Consider the following 20519-nt stretch of genomic DNA (forward strand, 5'->3'; position numbering starts at 1 on the left):
ACTCAGCTTTTCATTCGACATAATCCTCCCTATCTTTCCAATATGACGTCCGGGGTGTAGATTAGGGAAGCCCATTTTTGTCAGGAAAGGAAAGAACAGATAAAAAGTTAGTTATTAGGAGTTAGGAGTTATTATTATTAGTAGCAGTATATGTAAATGCATATGCCCTAGTCAAGTCTACATCATGAGAAACAGGAAACATTTGAACAAATTATTATATCATCTTTCTCTATACTTGGCTCTTTATTAAACTATAATGACTAGAATAAACTACCTTTTTTACCACACTTTGATCATCAGCGTGTTTACATGATCTGCAGCAGCTGTTGTAGTTACTGAAGTCGACCAGCAGGGGCGCCGGTCTTCCCTCATTGTTTGTTGCTCTGCACCGCCAGGCGGAGAGAGCGACGGGCCAGAGGAAAATGGCGGACGGTGTGGATCACATCGACATCTACGCCGACGTAGAGGAGGAATTTAGAGAGGTATGAAATCCACACTCAGCACATTCAGAATAAGCGTGCTATTTTCTGCATATTTGTTAAATCTTTTGTTGCTATTATAGTCGGAGAGGGGCCTGCTTCGCTTGTCAAACGAGCCTCCCTGACATACAGGCCGCCTCTAGCCATGCTGCCAACCTGCATCTTCAGCAAGTTATCGGCTCGAAATGTTGCACCGAGTGAAGTCGTCGACGTTTAACGCGGCGTATGCTGCATATAGTAAATTATATGCAATGTGTAGATGTGTATTATTTATTAAGGTCCATGCAAAAAGCCATCGCTTTCATTGTCCAGCAGTCACAGCTCAGGCCTCGGCCTGGCCCGTCCGTGGCGGGCTAGCAAGCCAAACAAACGCAGTTGCTTTAGCTAGCGAGCGTTAGCTGCTTTGCGAGTAATTATGTCGTAAGTTAACTTCTTGCGTATTTTTTGCTGCCAGTTTATACAAGCAAACTGTAGGCTGAAACGCAACTAATTGAATTGTTGTCAATGGTAAGATATGAAACGTTAATTAATATGAATCGGAGACACGTTTAGGGGATGTAACGTTAAGAATCGTTAGCATCGTGTAGCATTGATGCTAGATAAATGTTTTCATTCTCCACACACGCCCCTTTTCTTTACAGGCCGAAAAGTTTTATCAGTCTAATCTGGGCTGCAAATAATTTGTTGTTTGTAGGTTATTTAGAGAATACGATATGCCCACCAACATGGTAAAGAGACGACAGGCTCTTGTGTGTGTTGTGATTAGCCATTGTGCGCCCTCAACATGCATTCAGCTGCTCGTGTTTGGAGTTCACTGAAGTCGCACTTTTCACATTTCATTAATGAGTTTTCTGATGGATAATTAAACCCAAGGCTGGTGTTTTAGAGAGTTACTCAGCTATGCTTGATGCTACCAATTAAAAATAAGTTAATGTTTAAAAGTCAGTTGAAGCTGCTCCTGAGTCTTTGACTGGTGCCTTTTTATGCTCTACAAACACGACCTATCAATAAGTTGGTGTACATGCACTCAACAATTTGGGAGTATCTGCTACACTATTAATTCTTTTACAAAATGACTCTTCTGCATGGATTTAGTTACCGTCAGATTGCACTTCACTTGGTTAAATACACAGAAAATATGACTGAGGTGTTTACTTGACCCGGTCACTCAAAGAAATCTAAGATTACACTCCCTGAAATTTGACTCACAGTGTTTCTATTTAACAGCTTGACACCAAGTTTTCTACCAGCTTTAGGGTAGAGTGGATAGGATTGATCATGATGAGGATTTATATAGAAGCATAGTAGCATGTGGCATAGACAGCAGAACCTGCATAACTAATTACTGATGAGGCGCTGATCTGAGTCATATAACTCAGTTCTAGTTTATCTAAACTAACTAAACACAGGAGGGTAACAAACTGTGGCTATCACAGGGCATTTGCGAAGTAGCCACATGCTACTAGCTCTCTCCACCTACACCTGACAAATGCTGAATTGGTCAGTTTTAATAAAATTAAACCGTTTTTAAGGAACAGTTCACCTACAAATGAAAATATTCATGATCTACTCACTTTCATGTCAGTGGAGAGTCGAGTGAAGTTTCGTAGTTTCCACAAAACATTTCTGGAGCAGCACAGTGTTGCAGCATTCTCCTAAACAGCTGAAGAGGATGGGGACCTGTTTTAAATGTTAAAAAAATTAAAATAAACATCAACTGACTCTATATAGCCTGTCCGGCACAAGCAAAATTTTTCCAGGAACACAAAGATTCCAGATTGATTTGAAAAAGCGATATCTACACCCTCAATGCCTGGCCAAGCTTTTGCACCCACTTCAAGTGTGTGTCAATGCATTTAGCTCAGCTGCTACAGTGAGGTTTCAGCTTTAAAAAGGGTGTAAATAAGGTCTTTTCAAATCAATGTTAAATCTCAGGGCGTCTGGAGACATGGATTTAACAGGATAAGCTGTTTTATTAAATTTATTTTGTGTGTCTTAAAACAAATCCCCATTTACTTAAGTTACTCAGGAGAACGCTGCACTGTTTTGTATAAAGCTCCAAAAATGAATTTTCATTTTGAGGCCAACTGGTCCTTTTAAAATCGTACACCAGACCAGCAAAACCAGACGCCTACCCAAGTTGTTGTTGAGCAACTTCCTCAGTCATCGATTAGACGGTTGTAATCAAAGTCTCAGAACTGCTCATAATGCGTCATACTTGCTTGACTGAAATGTTACTCTCATGCTTAGCAGGAAGCTGACTACCCGGTCCACGAGCAGATCGACCTTTATGACGACGTAATATCCCCATCAGCCAACAATGGTGATGCTCCAGAAGACCGTGACTACCTGGACACGTTGCCTGCACCAGGTGGCTCAGAGGGAGGGAAGAGTGCCCCACCCAACGTTGTGTACACCTACACAGGCAAAAGGATTGCCCTGTACATAGGAAACCTCACATGGGTGGGTATCGGAGAATTCTGTGCCGTGCCAACTGTAGACCTTTATCTGCAACTTTTAAAACATTACATTAATATCAAATTGGACAACTCGGTACAAATATAATGGTGCTGTCTTTTGTTATGCAGTGGACGACAGATGAGGACCTGACAGAAGCTATCCGGTCGATAGGCATCACAGATGTGCTGGAGATCAAGTTCTTTGAAAACAGAGCCAACGGCCAATCAAAAGGGTGAGTTCTCTATGATCAATTTGAGACATGATTGGACTAAATCACAGCCTACAATGGGTTATGATAATTACTTATTGGTACATATTGATAGGAGCGAAGTTACTGTTATGGGTAATGGTGGGAATCAAAGTCACGAGACAATAAAACATTTTTTAATTGAGCAATAACTTTTGTATCCTCTTCAACTTGCAGGTTTGCACTTGTGTGTGTTGGCTCAGAGGCATCATCCAGGAAGTTAATGGAGCTGCTGTCAAAGAGGGAGCTCCATGGACAGAATCCCATCGTCACGCCATGCAACAAACAGTCCCTCAGCCAGTTTGAGATGCAGTCACGCAAAAGTAAGTTGGATGAGCGCACGCAATGCCCAGCATATTTGAAAATATACTCTGCGGGTGTTAATTTAACTTGCACGTTTGTTGTGACGCATCAGTTAGTCTGCTGAAGATGCACTTGCACTACAGCAAAATGGACAACTTCAGAGGACTCGATGTACAGTCTTATGAACAAATGCACATTTATTATTTATAGCATATTAAATGGATTTACTGTTTTTCACATTTCACAGGTACCCAGTCAGGCCAGATGTCTGGGGAAGGTAAAGCTGGTCCCCCTGGCGCCGGCCCTCGTGGAGGTTTCCCCATGGGTCGAGGCAGAGGCAGGTTCCCTGGACCACCTGGCCCCGGAGGAGACCGCTTCCCTGGGCCTGTCGGGCCTGGAGGGCCACCACCACACTTTCCTGGTTAGTTTGGTAACAAGTGTTTACACCAGTATGCTAGAGACAACGCTCCTATCAGTTAAATATATAATTTAAAAAGGGCATAAATCAGATGGAAGGGATAGTAAGTAGATTATATTAATTACAGTTTATGCTACAACAGGTCTAATTTTTACTAAACATATGCAGTGAACATTGCAACACTGCAGTCAGCAGCTGACACTTGGTGTAAATTGCAAATTATCCCCTAATTTGATTTAAACGTTTCAACAATTATTGTTATGTAATGCGAGTGATGGAAAAAAGAAGTTCCTGGACATTGTCAAATGTTGTGTTGGTCGTGCCGTTCCACACAAGGTGAGTTCATGGCAGAAAAGAAAGAAAATCACTGATAAACGAGCTGAAGTCTGTTCTTCGTGTTCCATCACCTGCTGAGGTTTATGGGTTAGTGGATTCCTGATTAAGACCTAGTATTGTTATAAGATGCCCTTTTTTATTTGATGTTTTCAGGCTTTTGTCATTCATGTGGGGATTTTCTTTTCTACAATAATATAGCAGTGCAACAGATTGAAATAACCATCATGGTGTGACAAGTGCCTTGAAAACTGGAAGTGAGATTAATTGAAATTCTGCTTTCTGTCTGGCAGTGCTGCTCTGTTAGCACAGTCCAGGCTTTGCTACTACTCACACCCGCATGGACTCAAAACTCGTCTGTTGTAGTGTGTGTTTCTTGTGAGGGAGCTTTCACCCATTAAATCTCCTGGCAGGGATGTGTTATTGCATGATTTCTTCCCCATCTGGTTTGTTCTTCCTTTGTCCCTCTTCACCTCCAGTTGAACAAATAATCCTTCCCTGGCTGCAGTTTTCTGCTCACTGACATTTCCAACACCATTCCCTGACAAGCAGCTTGCTCAGCTTTACTTGGCAAGCTACCAACTTTAAACTCCTCGCAAATCTTGGATTGGCCGCCTTACACATGTAGTGGGAGCAAGTGGAATTGCCAGCTTTTCTCTTTTTTTTTTCCATTTTTATGTCTTTTTCCCGCCATCCCACCTTTTTCACATCTCTTCTTTCGCTTAGCGGCTGGTGCCCCATGCTGCTGGGCTGTAACAGGCCTTCAGTTAGGAGGAAAGTTTACGAAGGGAAGAGTTGTGATTGGTTTGCTTTCTTCCCCATTAGGCTCGGGGATGAGACCAGATCTGATTAGGCACCAAGATGGCCCTCTGATGGATATGAGTTTCAATCCCTTCCCGCCGGGGGGCAGGAACGGGAGCTGGCGCGGCAGAGGTGAAACACCTCGATTGATCTGATTGATTTGATCGATCACCTTTTTATCCTAACCCTCAGCTGTTTATTGGTAGTAGTTTTGCCATTAAAACTGTCTGGTTGAATGCCCCAAAAACAGCTGAGTTTCTCACCAGAGTAAATCCATTAATAGACAGTTTCCCACTAATACTGTTGGCCCTACATGAGGCCAAAGTACATATTTTTGTGTTCACACTAAAGCAAGTTAGAGATGTGATTTATTCTTTTGAGGTCAGTTGAGATCATAAATTCGAACAGTGGTTTTTAGAAAGAACATACTCTAGACTGAAGAGGCAGAAACACACAGCAAGTTTTTTGAAGGCCACCCTGCCTACTCAACCACATTCATACTGCCTCAAGCATATTACAATTTTTTACTTTTTAAATCTAGTCAGAATACGTACGGTACTTCTGAACCTCTTTGTCATGTAATGCTTTAGGGATGTGTAAAGACTTGATGTCAAGGAAAAATTTCCACTTTAGATTGTTTCTTCATGCAGTTGCGTGAGAGATTTTAAACTAAACGCATCCAACTACAAAACCTTGTAGTCCCTATTTGCCTGTCATGACATCTCATGGGTGGCCCTTGCATGGAATAATATATTTGCTTACTGCAATATTTACAGTATCTCAAATATATGAGTTTGCCATGCTAAACTCTTGGGGCTCACTCTGGCAGTGCACCCTCTCAGCAGGGGCCTCTGACATATTACAAAAAAAAGAGTCTGCGATTGTATCTCATCATCCGTTCTGTTTCCTTTTGATGTCATTTGCAGCATTATTTTGTGGCCTTTTGTCATTTGTTCTTCCCAAACTATGGCTTGCTCTTCCTTATCTGTCTTTGTCATTGTCCCTGCTTTAAACTTCCTTGTTGGGTACCTAAAAAGGCATCTTCAAATGAAGGAAAACAGGGAAAATACAGGCAGCTCCTGGATGATAAAATCAGAGTTTGACCGACTGATAAATTGGCTGAGCCTGCCTGAGATATTGTGATTTCACCATTAAACTCAAAACAGTTGGGGAGAGCTCTACCTGCTTTAACATAGACAAAAGATAGTATTTTTGATCTTACTTTGTCTCATGCAGTTCTGTTTTGTCATTTGTGCTGTCTTCTAGGTGGCATGCAGGGTCCCCCACGTCCCCCTCCAGGTCCACCTGGTCCCCCTGGCCCTCCGGGACCTCCACCTCCTGGCCAGGGCCTCCCCCCTCCCCTCGCTGGTCCTCCAAATCGTGGCGACAGGCCTCCTCCCCCTGTGCTCTTCCCTGGTCAGTTTGGCCAGCCTCCAATGGGTCCCCTGCCCCCAGGCCCCCCTCCTCCAGGTTACGGCCCTCCCCCTGGTCCCCCACCCCCTCAACAGGGCCCACCTCCCCCAGGACCCTTCCCTCCTCGTCCTCCAGGCCCCATTGGGCCCCCAATGGCTTTGGCTCCACCTCCACACATGCCAGGCCCCCCACCAGGTGGACCACCTCCAGCACCTCACGTCAATCCTGCGTTCTTTCCCCCACCTGGCAACAACAACATGCCCCCCAACGACAGCCGAGGGCCCCCTGGACCAAACGACCCATACGGACGCCCGCCACCATATGAAAGAGGGGACTATGGTCCTGGAGGCCGGTAAGAATATGAGTGGTTGAGTTATAATAATAATTATAATAATTATAAATGAATAATAAGCACACAAATTTATGTTCATTCCAGATACATTCTTGTTATTGACTTAAGTCCCACCGTGACCCTTATTTGTTTATGTCTGTTCCCAGGGAGATGGAGGCGTCACGGACACCTCTGAGTGAGGCAGAGTTTGAGGAGATCATGAACAGGAACAGGGCCATCTCCTCCAGTGCCATATCCAGAGCAGTGTCTGACGCCAGTGCAGGTAACATACATAATAATACAGGATAAATACTTGCCATGGGTGTGCTCAGAAGACCAAAACTGGTAGCCAATTAAAGCTTAATGCAACCTTTCTTCTCTTTAGCTGACTATGGCAGCGCTATAGAGACCTTGGTGACAGCAATCAGTCTGATTAAACAGTCCAAAGTGTCAGCAGACGACCGCTGCAAGGTCCTCATCAGTTCCCTGCAGGACTGTCTCCACGGCATTGAGTCAAAGAGCTACGGATCCGCCTCCAGGTAAGACTTCAATACATTATAGTGAAGTAGCCATTTATTGTGAGATGAAGCTTTACTAAAAAGATGTTAACCAATTTGTATGATTGGATATTAGAACAGTATCTAAGACCTTTGAAACCCTGGAACACAGTCCAATGATGCCTGTCTCTGCCAGGCGAGAGCGTTCAAGGGAACGAGACCACAGCCGCTCCAGAGAAAAGAGCCGACGTCACAAGTCTCGCAGTCGCGACCGACATGAGGATTACTACCGAGAACGCAGCCGGGAACGGGACCGCCATCGTGAGAGGGATCGCGACAGAGACCGTGAGAGAGAGAGGGAGAGAGAGTACCGACACCGCTAGACGTCAAGGGAGGTGGGTACAACTTTTCCTGTATTATTTTCTTCTGTCATAAGCTTTTATCTGTCTTCTTCATCACTACATTTGTCTTAGACCTGGAATGAGCCAGTCTGGTTCAGGCTCAAATAACCTAAACTGCATGAAAGCGGAAGAAAATACCAATGTTGAGTATGAAAAAGTCCTTTTGATTGCTCACTTTTTGCTTTTGATAATTGTTAAAAATTCTGAAGGTCAAATGGTGTTAAACCAAATAAATTATAAAGAGTTTACAATAGAGAATGACATAAACGTTAATTTAAATGTCGGTCTATTAATATGTGACAGAAGAGGTGAGCAAGGAAATGACTTTCAAAACTCAGTCCTTTGGTTTCAGGTAGGTGTAAGGTAAGTCTGCTTTCTTTAAAAAAATCATAATGAACACTTGTGTTATTGTGTTTTTGGTCTTTCAGAGAATGTGTGCAATGTGGACTTTATGTATTCACCATTTTGTAAGAGTTGTATCTATGCTATGATTCTCCCCAAATCAGAAAATACACTGATAGTTACCGGAAATTCACTTTTTGGATTCATTGTTACTTTTTGGTCAACACGCCTCTGATGCTGGTAATTGCAAAATGTGTCAGCCACTTGTTGCTTTCAGCCAAAAAAAAAAAAAATCTAAATAAAACAATGAATTATCTTAAAATAACATAAACATATGCATAGCAAGAAAACAGTCTTATTTGGCTGTGGTGGGTAAGGTTTTCTAGGTTTTCTGGCAGTTCAGAGACTCTGTAGATGCACCTTTTGATAGACATTGTTTTGGCTCATAAAATTTTGCTTTTACCAGCAACTATGGCTAGTGGGCCACAAAAAGAAAGAAATTCTGGCTTGATTATCAAGCTTCAGTACTTGGTTGCCATTTCATTCCATTTGAGTTAAACTGAAGTGTATTGTGACTGCTGAATTGGTTTGTCAGTTTGTTTGTAACAATAGTTCCTTGACTGATTGGCCTCATTGGTTTCAGATGTCAAAGTATTGCCCTATCATTTTACAGTACTTTTTGTGTGGCCTGTTTGTTCGGATTGGATTGTATTTTTAGAAAGAAAAAAAATTACATTGTTCATCTTGTCAATAGTAGACACGTCAACTCTTTGTAAATGTTGCATTCACAGTAATGTTGTATACATATTACATTTCGGTTTATAAGTTTAGTATTTTTCACTGTCATGTTATTACCATAATCAAGAAGTGTCTGATGATTTTTGGACACAAAATTTTGACAAAGTGATTGTGCCATTTTTGCATGTCAGTAATATTTCCTGACATTTTACTGTTGTCAAATTGAATGTTTTGCAGCCTCACTTTTGAAATATTATACCTCAATTTAAGATATTGAGGTGAATGAAAAAATATACCTTTCCATATCATGTTCTGAGAACATAGATGTTAATGTTGATGCCCTTATTAGACATAATGTCACATAAGTCATGTTTTTAGGCAAAGGTCAAAGGAAAAACACAATTTGATATACTGCTTAGATTGAACAGTGCTTTTGAATGAAATAATTTGTTGACAATCAGAATTGCTGTCCGTTAAGGATCGAATCTTATTCATATTATTGGCGGAAATATAACATTATAATTGGGAAATTGAAAGCTAGGATAAAAAATAAGTTTTCATATCCCAAGTTTTTGCTCATTTAATTTTTTTAGTTGAGTTGCCTGATTCAGTTAAATCATAATTTTATATAATGCAATCATTCAATATAATATTGAACATATACAATACAAGAAAAGCCTTCATTTTAATGGTGATGCAATGCTAATTGTTACTGGTCATTGAGTGATGCATAGAAATCGACATTTAATATTTGGTTTTTGTGTGACTCTTGTATGTACTTTGAAATTATTTCTGTTCAGGCAGCAGTGTTGATTATGAAACTGTAATTCATCCTTTGTTGGCAAGAGATCATGCGAGTGTTGAGTTTTTTGGCTCATCGTATTATGTGGCGTGCTGGCTTTTTGGTTGTAAAGTCATGGATGAGTTGTAGATGAATTTAACTCAAGCTTCTTGACACCAGCTAATATTGATGCCACATTTTCAATGGTGTGTTGTCCGAAACTATACGGGGTATATATTGTTAAGGCTAATTTTCTGAGACACGCTGGTGTTTTTCATGGATTCTAGGGGTTAGGGTTTCACCCATCATTTTGTAATCTTTGTTGGAAGATGCTATCTTCCATTGCGTCACTTGCGTGTTGACCAACATGTTAATCTTTTTGTAAAGTTTTGGAACAGCAGTTGAAATATCTGGTTTGAGCGATGGTTTGTGTCGTGATGTTCTTTAATACCAAAGCACTGAGATATCTGGTGTATTTTATAGAGCGGAGACTAACAGGTGAAATGGAGCCTTCAGCATCTCTTCACAGTTGCGCATCACCCCAAATAATATTCCTCTTACAGACATAAACTTCATTCACAGTCGTAATTTAGTTGCTTTCACAGCAGGACATACACTCTATACATTAGACACATTATTTCTATATACACTTTCTCATAAGTGTCCAAATTTCTCCAAACCTGAGAAATATTAACGGGGTGGTTCTGCTTGTGGAGTTGCTGAATTCTGAAAGCAGGCAAAACCTTAAACCCAAAAGAATGTAATTTAGAAACTGTCTCAGTAATCTGTCATGTGGTCATGTGATATAGTGTAGAGTTGTGCTGCGTTTTTCATTAATCTAGTTGATCTAATCTCTGTTACACCCCCCTGTCCTACACTAGAGTTTTTACCGAAAGGAAAGTTTTTGTGTCCACCGGGAACCTCTTTACAAAAAATACGTTTTTCCTGTTAATTTTGGCAGCAAACGTATATTTTTTTCCACATTTCTTTATAGTTACGGTGTGTTCACACAGAAAGAGGGTGATGTTTTCAGGACGCAAATTTGTGTCTATTTGTGCCAGTTGATGGAAAATTTGTGTCATCACACAACATGAAAATATTGAACTGGAGCAAACGTAAATTTTGCTTGTGTCAAGGGGATATGTGTTGTGCGGGTAGTATTTGGGTCAAGCGGAGGGGCAGAGCAGCTGTCCGATCTGGGAAAAGAGACAGAACCAGTCTCTGGTGAGTGCTGAGTTGAGTCAGAGGCTGAACTAAATTTAAGCACGTAGTCAAACCCTGTGTGTACAGCAAAAAAAAATATATTTTGGCAACTAAACTCCTGTGTGAGTAACACAAATACAGAAGTGATCCCACAGTAATTCTTGCTTCACTTTCTGTGTGAACACACCATTACAGCATATTTGTACCTCTTTTTTTAGAATGTCAACAACTAAATGTAAAAACTAGTCCTGCATTTGTATCATAGCATTGTGACAGCAATGACTGCAGCCTCCTGACACATTTTGTTATCCGTTAGTTATGAGATCCCCAGTGGGCACAAGGCCTGATTACTTTTGGTAACATGTAGATGACAAAATGCAATTGTTGAGTATATTTTAAGATGTTTCTCGCAGTGTAAATGAAATGACTAAAGTTCAAAATCTGCCTTTGCAGTATTGAGAAATAAGCATATTGCTTTTATTCCTGATAGTGGTTCAGCTCTTTGTTGTGTCCAAAGATGTGCATAAACACTGTTTTATCTGTTCATATTGCCATGGGGAATGTATACTGTTTGCACCAGGCTGAAATGACTTAATGCTATCACCTCAGTCTGTCTGTAGGTGTGTGTTTGTTCGGGAACACAGCCTTGATGTCCTTTTCAAATAAATACAGTATTTGCTCATGTTAAACCAGGGTCAAATAGTTTTCAGGTGAGCAATTAGTATTCATGCCCATTTAAATCTCAGGAAGGAAATTATATTTGTTATATGTAACATGGCCAAGGGGAAAGGTATAAAGTAAAAAAATTACAATTACCCTTAAAGGACCAGTGTGTAGAGTTTAGGAGGGCTATTTTTTATATTCAACGAACCAGCTACTTAGTTGCCATAACAGGTCGAATTGCAAAAGCATAAATGATCCACACCTTTTGCACTATTTTCAGAACTACTGGGCGCATTCTTCAAGCCTCTCTGTAGACATAATTGTTATTGACAAGGTGAGATCCAAAAATGAATTTTTACATGGTAAGTATCACATCTCGGGTTGCAGATAAAGGTCTGAGGGGATTTCATGGACTGCTTGACCCTGGTTTGACTCCTATGATACATTTTATAATATGGCAAAAGATTTGTTAGTCTGATATATTGATGTAATGTGACCATTGATAAAAGTTCAGTCGTGCTCGTTCCCACTTGCACTTATGTTAAAGTCCCTTTTGAACATTTGACCACTGTGTTCTGTAAACTATTTTTTATTGTCGGCTGAACTGTATTTATCTGTAGCCATGCACCATGTAAAACAAAACAATTTCTACAGCAAAAACATGCTGATTTTCAATATGCATTTGAACCATGTAAAATCATCTGTACTTATATGACCTGCCTGTAAGTTAGGCATTTTTGGTGCAAGTATCGGTTCTAATTGTAAAGCAAAACAATGTGTCATTGAGGCTGAATAAATTTGATTGAAAATTGACAGGAATACCTAGCAAATTTGAAGTGTCACTTGCAGAACTGTTGTCATTTCATCTGCTAAATTATCTGTTCAGAGGTGATTTGCCTTTGTTCAGTCTAATTGATCGTTCCTGCCGTCATTGATAAATTATAAAAAAGAGTTTGCCTTTCCAGTTCCCTGTACTCTGCATGCTGGACTTCCAATAGTGTGAAGTATACATTAGTATAGTTTATTCACTGGCAGTATGTTTACTAGACTATAAAGAGGTAGACTAAATTACATTGAAATTACATATTTCTGTTGTATGTTTACAAAAAAATCTCACTAGGTTGGTGTGGCAAAGTATCACCTGTTGTGCCTGAGTCAGATGCGTGCCTTTCTCTTCGTAGTTTTGTGTTTTTATCTACAGCTCTTTTTTGTCCTTTCTGTGTTTTACCCCTGTATTTGTTAATTTCCAGAAAAAATTGGTTGTGTCGCAACCAATCATGCACTGTTTAATATGGTATGTTTCACAGTGGGTTAAGTGTTCACCTTATAGTCTTTTAGCTCTGTACCTCGTGTGCAGAAGTAAGGGTTATAAGGAAAATATGAGTGACAAATGGAGGGTAAATTTAAAAGAAACCACTATTAGTTATAGTTGCATTCTAGCAATGATAATGATAAGTGATTTCAGGCGAGAATTATTGCGATGTTGTCTGCTTAAAAGCACAGTACAGCATGTAAAGTTTCATTTCAAAAACTATATTAGCCCAGTTTACCATCAATTTGCAAATCGCACAAAACAGTCATGACACTACAAAGTGCAGAACTGTTCTGGTTAAACCAGGTGCACATTATATGACGTTTTTTAGATATCAACATTTTCCCTAATTTTCATCCCAGAATATGTAATTCAGTGTACACAATTGTGTAACAAAAATGTCAAGCTTCACTGTCCAGCGTCTTTAAATATACATTTTCTATATTGATGTCAGTTGTCTGTCAAAAGAGCTACATATAACATGCAGGCATTTATGAGTTTTCTTTACATGCATACAAACCGTTTCCAATATAACAGTGATATATTTAGGCATCGGCTCGACTGACTATTGTTATATTTTCTGATGAGTGTGTGTATACTCCGATAGATTTCCAAATGGCTTTGATATTTCCTGTTCAAGTTTGCATGTTTCTGTCTGTGCTAGGGCTGGGGGCAATACACAATCAACAGAGCATTAAGAAAATGAAATGTACATTTTCTAACCGGGAAAAAGTCTCTAAAAACATTGTATATAAAATTTGCAGATATCCCTGATGACACAGCCCTTTTCTCATTAAAATGTTCAGTAAGTAGGCGGACCTGCCAACATTGTGACTCAAAGTGATGGTGAATTGAACCCAGCCCTGGTGTGCACTATTTATGTGTAGTCTAGAGGTTTAATAGTGAGGGAGGGAGAAAGTGTTGACTGTTGGGCTGCCTCGAAACCAAACTCCACCCTTCATTTTGACACCTTTCAGCTAACGAGGATCAAGGATGGATGGAAGGAAAAGGAGGACGAATTTCACTGCGCCACCACCACCTCCCAACCCTGCATGACCGGACAGGATTACAACCACCTCTTCCTCCTCCACCCCTCCATCTCTCCTCTCCTCTCCGTCTCCACCCATCCTTCTCTCTGTCTGTTCATCTTGTCTGCCTGACTAAGAGCAGTGGATGGAAGACCCTGACCTGTGTAAGGCTATGTTATCTAAACACCTATACTCATGGTATCTAAAGATGAAAGAAAAGAAACTTTCCAAACAGCTCTTTTATTTTTATGATGTTTTATTTGACATGAAGATGACTACATGTGATGCTTCTTTTCTTGCAAAGAAACAAAATACTGCACACAATCCCAGACTAGAAGACACAAACATTACATCCTATTTGTTTTTTATTTTTCCTCGGCTCGCTGTACTGTGTACATTCAGTTTAGAGATCAGTTTTTATAGGGTGCATATGTGATGTTTTCTTCCCCACCCCTCCCTCTCATCCTCATTTATTCTTTTCATGGTTGGTATGTTTGTAAATGTTTCTCTGCTTTTGATTAAAACTAGATGGTGTTGTAATAAAAAATGTTAACTGAGGTACTCGATGCATTTGGTCAATTCCTCTACGTGTGTTGCTCATTTATATTAAATGTATATTTTGGACTGCATACTGTTTTTCATATTGAATGTGTCTACATTTACATCCTTGTTTTTTAGCTGTATTAGAACCCTGTAATTTAGCTCCCACCCCCCTTTTTTTGTTATTTTCTGTTATTTTATTCTTCGAATGGATAGAACTTTTACAAGGTAAGACAAATTGGATGAATGTACTCGTTTGCAAATTGCATTGATCCATGGATAGAAGGCTTTGTAGATGTTGAACAAGTTGAAGGTCTACCTGTGCATGCAGCTCTTTGGACCACATACCAAAAAAACAATACTGTTTTCAAAGTGGTTTCTGTTTGTTGTGTGTAATTGCACTGAATAGCCATTCTCATGAACCACATTGGTTAATTTTGCTGCTCTTGTAGTTAGTTTACATGGACCTGGTGATTCTTCAAATATCAAATCCACTTGTTGCTCTTATGTTCCACACTTAATGTCTTTGTATATTCAGTGTTAAAGGTGTAATATGCAGGTTTTTAAAGAAGCAATGTATAGACTCATACAAAAACGATCCCTCTCAATCATCACAAATTACCCTTTACAAGTGTTGGAGTGTCTATCTGCAGACCCTCACCCAGTGTTTATTTTCCCAGTATTTTGCCATGTGTGGGACATTTCTGAGAGTCATTCCTTTGTGTAGTCCCTAGCCAATAAAGGTGTGGGGTCGGGACTTAATGAAATTGTAGCCACTGGGTTACATCACTATCTGTCTCTCTCTGCTCTGGGTTAGTCAGAAAGAGCTGTGTGTCTGTTTGACCGAGGGTGGGGCCAAGCTACACAGACAGGTAGAGCAAAGAGGCAAACTGCAAACTTGATAAAGAGAAAATATAAAAACTTGGGCGTGTTTATTTGTGCCTTAAAACGTAACCGCCTTGAAACAATCAGAAAATAGCATTTTGCTGGTTCATGAATTTGTTCCCGCTAATTCTGCTCCCTCTTGCAAGCAGCCACTGCTTTTTCTCTTTCCAGCAAGCAGGGCCCAACTTGAAATGGTTTGTTTACAAACGTCAACTAATAAATCCTGCATAGTATGCCTTTAACACTTTGTCCTGTCACACCATACACAACATGAGGAACAAATTACTATGCAATTTGTAAAATATGCAATGTGCCCCCATAACACTTATATTGTCATGATGCACTGCAACATGTCTTATCTCTGTTATTTCACAACTCATCATGTTCATATCTTGCTTATTTAAGGTGATTGATTCGGCAAATGATTACTGAGTAATGTGTATGTTTCAACTCTAATCATTATTTCAAAAAATCAAAATGCCCTTACATTCACAAGAACAGTGTTTCATTAGGGGCTGTCATATTGCTGTTCTATTTGAACTCAAAACAAATGAATTATGGATAAGATTTGATTAAACAAACTTTTTCCTGTATAAATTCAACAAAATAGATCAGAGGTCAACACTGATTTTAACAGATAATCAAATTACTCCTGTTGAGTTCCACAATACCGTCCCTTGTTTAAATCTTAGAATGCTCTTTTGTGTTGATTTTTTTTTCTCCTTCTCATTGAGACTGTTGCTTTTGTTGTCAAGATTATTGTTCTTTTGTTCCATCTTAAATTTGTCATGTCGGTTCAAATCCATGACCAGCCCCTGAAATATTGGATCCTGAAAAGTATTCGATGATTGTAAAAGTTACAGACCCTAACTTTCATCTTGTGATTTTAATAGCTAGAGTAATCACTCTGAACTTTGATGAACATCTGAAAATCAGATTGTTACAGTATCCAAACGCTTAAAACTCTTGAAATGTCTTCTTGTTCTTACAGTTAACTTTGAATGAGTGTTTTATATTCACAGATGTTAATCCTTTTGCCCCAATAACCCTGTACACTCTGTAAAAGAGTCATGAAACAATTGTTAATTGGGGTTTGTTACCAAAACAAACGTGATTAAAGTGGTGCATTTTGCACTGACGGGGAAAGAAAGTCTTAATGCCAGTTCTCTTGCACAATTCCTTAAAAAATGTCAATGAAATTTAAAACCCCGGCACAGCCAATTATTTTGACTGACTGGACCTCTTCTCAGGACTGTGTTTAGTTTGTTTGGCTCATGCTTACTTTACGACTTAATGAGTCTTTTATATAGATGAACTTTTGTGACCTACGCAGATGTTCAGCTCATATCTGCCTGATGTCATCCTGAGCAGAGGTCTAATCCGCCAGAATAAGAGCATCTTTGTGCTGGGCTTTCAGTGAAAATGCTCAGGTGTCACTTTGTTGTTGCCTTGTGCTGACTTCTTTCCACAGCGCTGAAGGTAAGTGTTCACAGGTCTACATCACTGTGGAGGAAGAAACAAGCCAGGCCAACACTAAACTTCACAGAAGTGGTTGGAAAGTATCAGATGTGCGTGTGTTCTCAGTATTAGGCATACTTGTGTAATGTTAGGATCATTCTCACTAGTTCTTAACTGATCTTCAGCTGTGTTTGTAACACCTGTAATGATAAATAAAATGCTATGGAATGCAGCTGAATGTGACCCCAAACTGTAAGTCAGGGGAAGCGTTTAACTTTACAGATGACTGGTCATGTAGAGTTGAAATGTTTTGTCTGTAAATGTAATTGATCATAGCCGTGTTAACCTGACCAGTAAAAAGCAGGACTTTTCAGGGTTGCAGTCAACAATTAAATCAATCCCCTTTGTATCCATTAGTGTTACTGTAGTTTTATTATTAATGGGTTAAATTCTAGTTTTTATTCCTAGGCCTTCTATCCTGTACTACTTCAAGCTATGTTTTGTTCTTAGACATTCCCTGTTGGGGACAGGAACATGGGAGCCAAATTAATCAAACAGTTATTATAAAACAAATAAAAACATTAAAATTCAGTTTTGTTTTGTTGCTTTCCTTTGTATACATGGAATTGGTCCTTGTAGAGGACAGTTGAAGCCAATCACTAGATCAAGTTCTGTATTATTAGCTCACCTGAGTGAAAAGGTTTCTCCAGATGCATTCTCCCAATTTGTTGTGAAGTTTATGGAAAGGGCCATAGACAAATGATCAGAAATATGGCAGGCTGAGATTAATTTTAAAAATGTACAATGTTATTAGAAGATACTTCAGTCTTATCTAATTGTGAGCCATTGTCTACAATTATTTTAAAATGGCTGGAAACCTTTGGCCTGAAATAACCATAATGTTAACTTGATATATTACTTGTAGTCTAGGGACACATCCAATACATGAACATATGAGGGGATTTGATCATGGAAAATATAAACGGATCATAATATAGGTAAACTTGTATTCGCAAACAAAGCTGTAAAACCTATAGAAAGAAATAAGATTCCTTTATCTGAACATTTTTAATCAAAGTAGACCTAACCAGGTGCATAAACGAATTAAGATCTCAGAATAAGAAAACAGGAATAAATATAGGCTACCACTGAATTTGTGAAAGTGGCATACAATAATGTAATCAAACTACTTTGCTAAGTAATTCTACGAAAGCTATAAACGGCGAACGGGAAGTTATAATATTTATGAATATATATTTTAAAAATGTATTTTAAATATTCCAAAAAGGAAATAAACATTCATTATTGCCACAAATAGCCGGAACCTTTTAGTCCCTGTGCCGCACTCCTTCCGTGCAACTTATAACGTTACACTCGCCACTTCCGGCAGTTGTTTGGCTGTTCGTTTGAAATGACATCGCCGGCTATATAAAGCTCACTTTAAATGCTTAAAATGGCAGGTTTACTAAATGTGGACACACGCTGTGGATCAAGAAGAGTCCTATAGAGCGTCCCACGGGATCAACTTCACTCTCCTGCCACCGTACTATGTTCAAAAAGATGACTGAATTTGGTCCAGATTCCGGGGGGAGAGTAAAGGTAACGCAACGTTACTGTACAGTCCGGCGCTATTGAAAACATTAACTCCTTGTACGCTTTAAACTACTTTCTTAATTGAGCAAACAAGTCTGAATGTAGTCCCAGAGCTTATTTGTTGTCATGTTGTTGTTTTAATGTCGTATTTGGTGTTTAAACAGGAATACATTCATGTTCTATACGTTGTCTCCGATCTGCAGGGAGTAACCATTGTGAAGCCAATCGTGTTTGGGAACGTTGCCCGCTACTTTGGGAAAAAGAGAGAAGAAGATGGACACACACATCAGTGGTCTGTCTATGTGAAGCCTTACAGGAACGAGGTCAGGCACCCATCACTGACAAACTGTAGTTTTCAAGTTATTTTCTCAGTTTTATATATAAATGTATTACACTGTTTTTCCAGGATATGTCTGCTTATGTGAAGAAGATCCAGTTCAAGCTACACGAGAGCTATGGTAACCCACTGAGAGGTGAGTAGACTTTAAAAAGTGTGAAAATATATCAGAAGAAAATGTGATAAGTTGTCTGTCTTTTCAGCAACCTGCCTAACTTAATCTTTCTCCTTCCAGTGGTGACCAAGCCTCCATACGAGATCACAGAGACGGGCTGGGGGGAGTTTGAGATCATCATCAAGATCTTCTTCATTGACCCCAACGAGAGACCTGTAAGAGCCTGATAATGCATGATAATAGCTAGTATTTAGTAGGTATGAATTTTGACCTTAACCCTCTGGTAGGTATGCTCATGTTGAGATGTGCTTGTCTGTTTTAGGTGACTCTGTACCATCTGTTGAAGCTGTTCCAGTCAGACTCCAGTGCCATGCCTAAGAAGACGGTTGTCTCCGAATTCTATGATGAAATGGTACGCCTGCTTTCAGGCATGAATAGATATCGCCTCCTAAGTTTCGACACTGCCAGTTGGCATCAGTGTTTTGATTTTATTGCTGAAATTGGAGGTTTGGCTGCGAATCGGTAGTTGTGCGAGACTCACTCTGTTTTCTACATAATCTTCAGATCTTTCAGGATCCCACAGCCATGATGCAGCAGCTGCTGACCACATCAAGACAACTCACCCTGGGAGCATACAAGCATGAGACGGAGTGTATGTACACACACATTAAACATAAAAACACAAGACACAAGTGTGTTTATAGAAGAGACTTCTGTCACATTAGTTTAAAACGCTGTCATCATGCTTACTGTTTGTGTTTTGTGTCTGTGTCTGCAGTCAGCGAGCTGGAGCAGAGGACCAAGGAGAAAATGGAATCGGCGAAGAAGAGAACCAGCCAGGAGATCACAGAGCTGAAAGACAAACTAAAAGCCAGCAGAGAAAACATCAACCACCTGAAGGCAGAGATCAGGAAGCTAGAGGAGGACGGAGACCACAAGGATCACTGAGAAATGGACAAACGCACACAACACGGACATGATCATTCAGCAGGACTCCATTTGTATTCTTTAAGTGTTCCTGACTGATTAAAAAAACAAGACATTGCTGTGACTTATTTTTATTACACTTTTTTTAGATTTGTTTTCTGTTGTTATTATTAAACATGAACACTCAATAATATGTAACCTAGAGAAGACTTAAGAATGATTTTCAAAACCTGAAGAAAATTGGTCCTCTACACATGTCGTGTTATAATTGTTTTTGTAAACACGCATTGAAAGATCAGCTGGTTGTGAATAATGACAAAAAAAAACGTCATTTTCTAGTCTTGTATATTCATCTTTATGTAATCGTTCCTGTGTTGAAGCAAGGCTTCTCCTTCACCGGTGAACCTGAGCAAAAATCAAAACGGCAAGAATCAGTGAAGCATCCTCATTGTATTCATGCCTACTTGATAAAATATTGACATTTGTGAGAACAGTTTTGATTGTGAATATCTGCTTTGTTGGTTTTTTTGTACTGATCTTGTGGTTTTCTATATAAAGTAAATGTGCCAGAACATCCCTTGTATATGTTTCTTCTGTTGTGAGCATTAAGATTTGATGTTGGTTGATTTCACAAAACATGATAGAAAACAGGTGTTGTACAGCAACCACTGGTAGTATGATGGTAAAGTCATGGGGATTAAACTTACACCAAACATTGTGATGCCTGTAAAAGCATTTGTTTTACTTCTTTGTTCAACATCATATGACCTGCCAGGCACGGAGAAAAACAGGTTCAACCCTGATCCTTACTGTCAAGTGGAGCAAAGTTTGACACGCCTCTCAATCTTATATTGTCACGGGTAACTTGCTCGGATCCACCACAGTCCACATGTAAATACAGTGGTTAATTAGCA

The 20519-nt window shown here is 39.6% G+C and overlaps 2 protein-coding genes across 9 annotated transcripts; both read left to right on the top strand.

Moving 5' to 3' along the window:
• The first annotated feature begins 376 nt into the window (after positions 1-376).
• cpsf6 (cleavage and polyadenylation specific factor 6) lies at positions 377-14308 on the top strand. 8 transcript variants are annotated; one of them, XM_084345755.1, is made up of 11 exons: positions 377-482; positions 2733-2942; positions 3068-3171; positions 3364-3509; positions 3737-3910; positions 5066-5173; positions 6308-6806; positions 6953-7068; positions 7171-7324; positions 7419-7677; positions 13700-14308. In XM_084345755.1, the coding sequence occupies exons 1-10, from the start codon at positions 423-425 to the stop codon at positions 7663-7665; spliced, it is 1818 nt and encodes a 605-aa protein (XP_084201881.1). In that variant the 5' UTR covers positions 377-422; the 3' UTR covers positions 7666-7677; positions 13700-14308. The 8 variants fall into 8 exon arrangements, with proteins under 8 accessions (XP_084201881.1, XP_084201883.1, XP_084201885.1 ...); XM_084345757.1 differs by having other exon boundaries at positions 7479-7677; XM_084345754.1 differs by having other exon boundaries at positions 382-482; positions 2730-2942.
• A 3699-nt stretch (positions 14309-18007) lies between these two features.
• yeats4 (YEATS domain containing 4) lies at positions 18008-20179 on the top strand. Its single transcript, XM_084345583.1, has 7 exons — positions 18008-18232; positions 18430-18549; positions 18633-18699; positions 18799-18893; positions 19001-19090; positions 19243-19330; positions 19457-20179. Exons 1-7 carry the CDS (start codon positions 18182-18184, stop codon positions 19624-19626), a joined length of 681 nt encoding a protein of 226 aa, XP_084201709.1. The 5' UTR covers positions 18008-18181; the 3' UTR covers positions 19627-20179.
• The last annotated feature ends 340 nt before the right edge of the window (positions 20180-20519 follow it).

Source organism: Pagrus pagrus (genome assembly GCF_965226575.1).
Source record: "Pagrus pagrus genome assembly, chromosome: 23".
In the NCBI taxonomy this organism is placed as follows: domain Eukaryota; kingdom Metazoa; phylum Chordata; class Actinopteri; order Spariformes; family Sparidae; genus Pagrus; species Pagrus pagrus.

What these genes read in the sequence shown, in the direction of transcription:
- cpsf6 (XM_084345754.1), top strand. Translation starts at nt 423, where the DNA reads ATGGCGGACGGTGTGGATCACATCGACATCTACGCCGACGTAGAGGAG. An exon ending in CGGGAGCTGGCGCGGCAGAG is followed by an intron (nt 5,174 to 6,307) that starts GTGAAACACCTC and finishes GCTGTCTTCTAG; the next exon opens with GTGGCATGCAGGGTCCCCCA. An exon ending in AGTGTCTGACGCCAGTGCAG is followed by an intron (nt 7,069 to 7,170) that starts GTAACATACATA and finishes TCTTCTCTTTAG; the next exon opens with CTGACTATGGCAGCGCTATA.
- yeats4 (XM_084345583.1), top strand. Translation starts at nt 18,182, where the DNA reads ATGTTCAAAAAGATGACTGAATTTGGTCCAGATTCCGGGGGGAGAGTA. An exon ending in ATTCCGGGGGGAGAGTAAAG is followed by an intron (nt 18,233 to 18,429) that starts GTAACGCAACGT and finishes TCCGATCTGCAG; the next exon opens with GGAGTAACCATTGTGAAGCC. An exon ending in TGAAGCCTTACAGGAACGAG is followed by an intron (nt 18,550 to 18,632) that starts GTCAGGCACCCA and finishes CTGTTTTTCCAG; the next exon opens with GATATGTCTGCTTATGTGAA.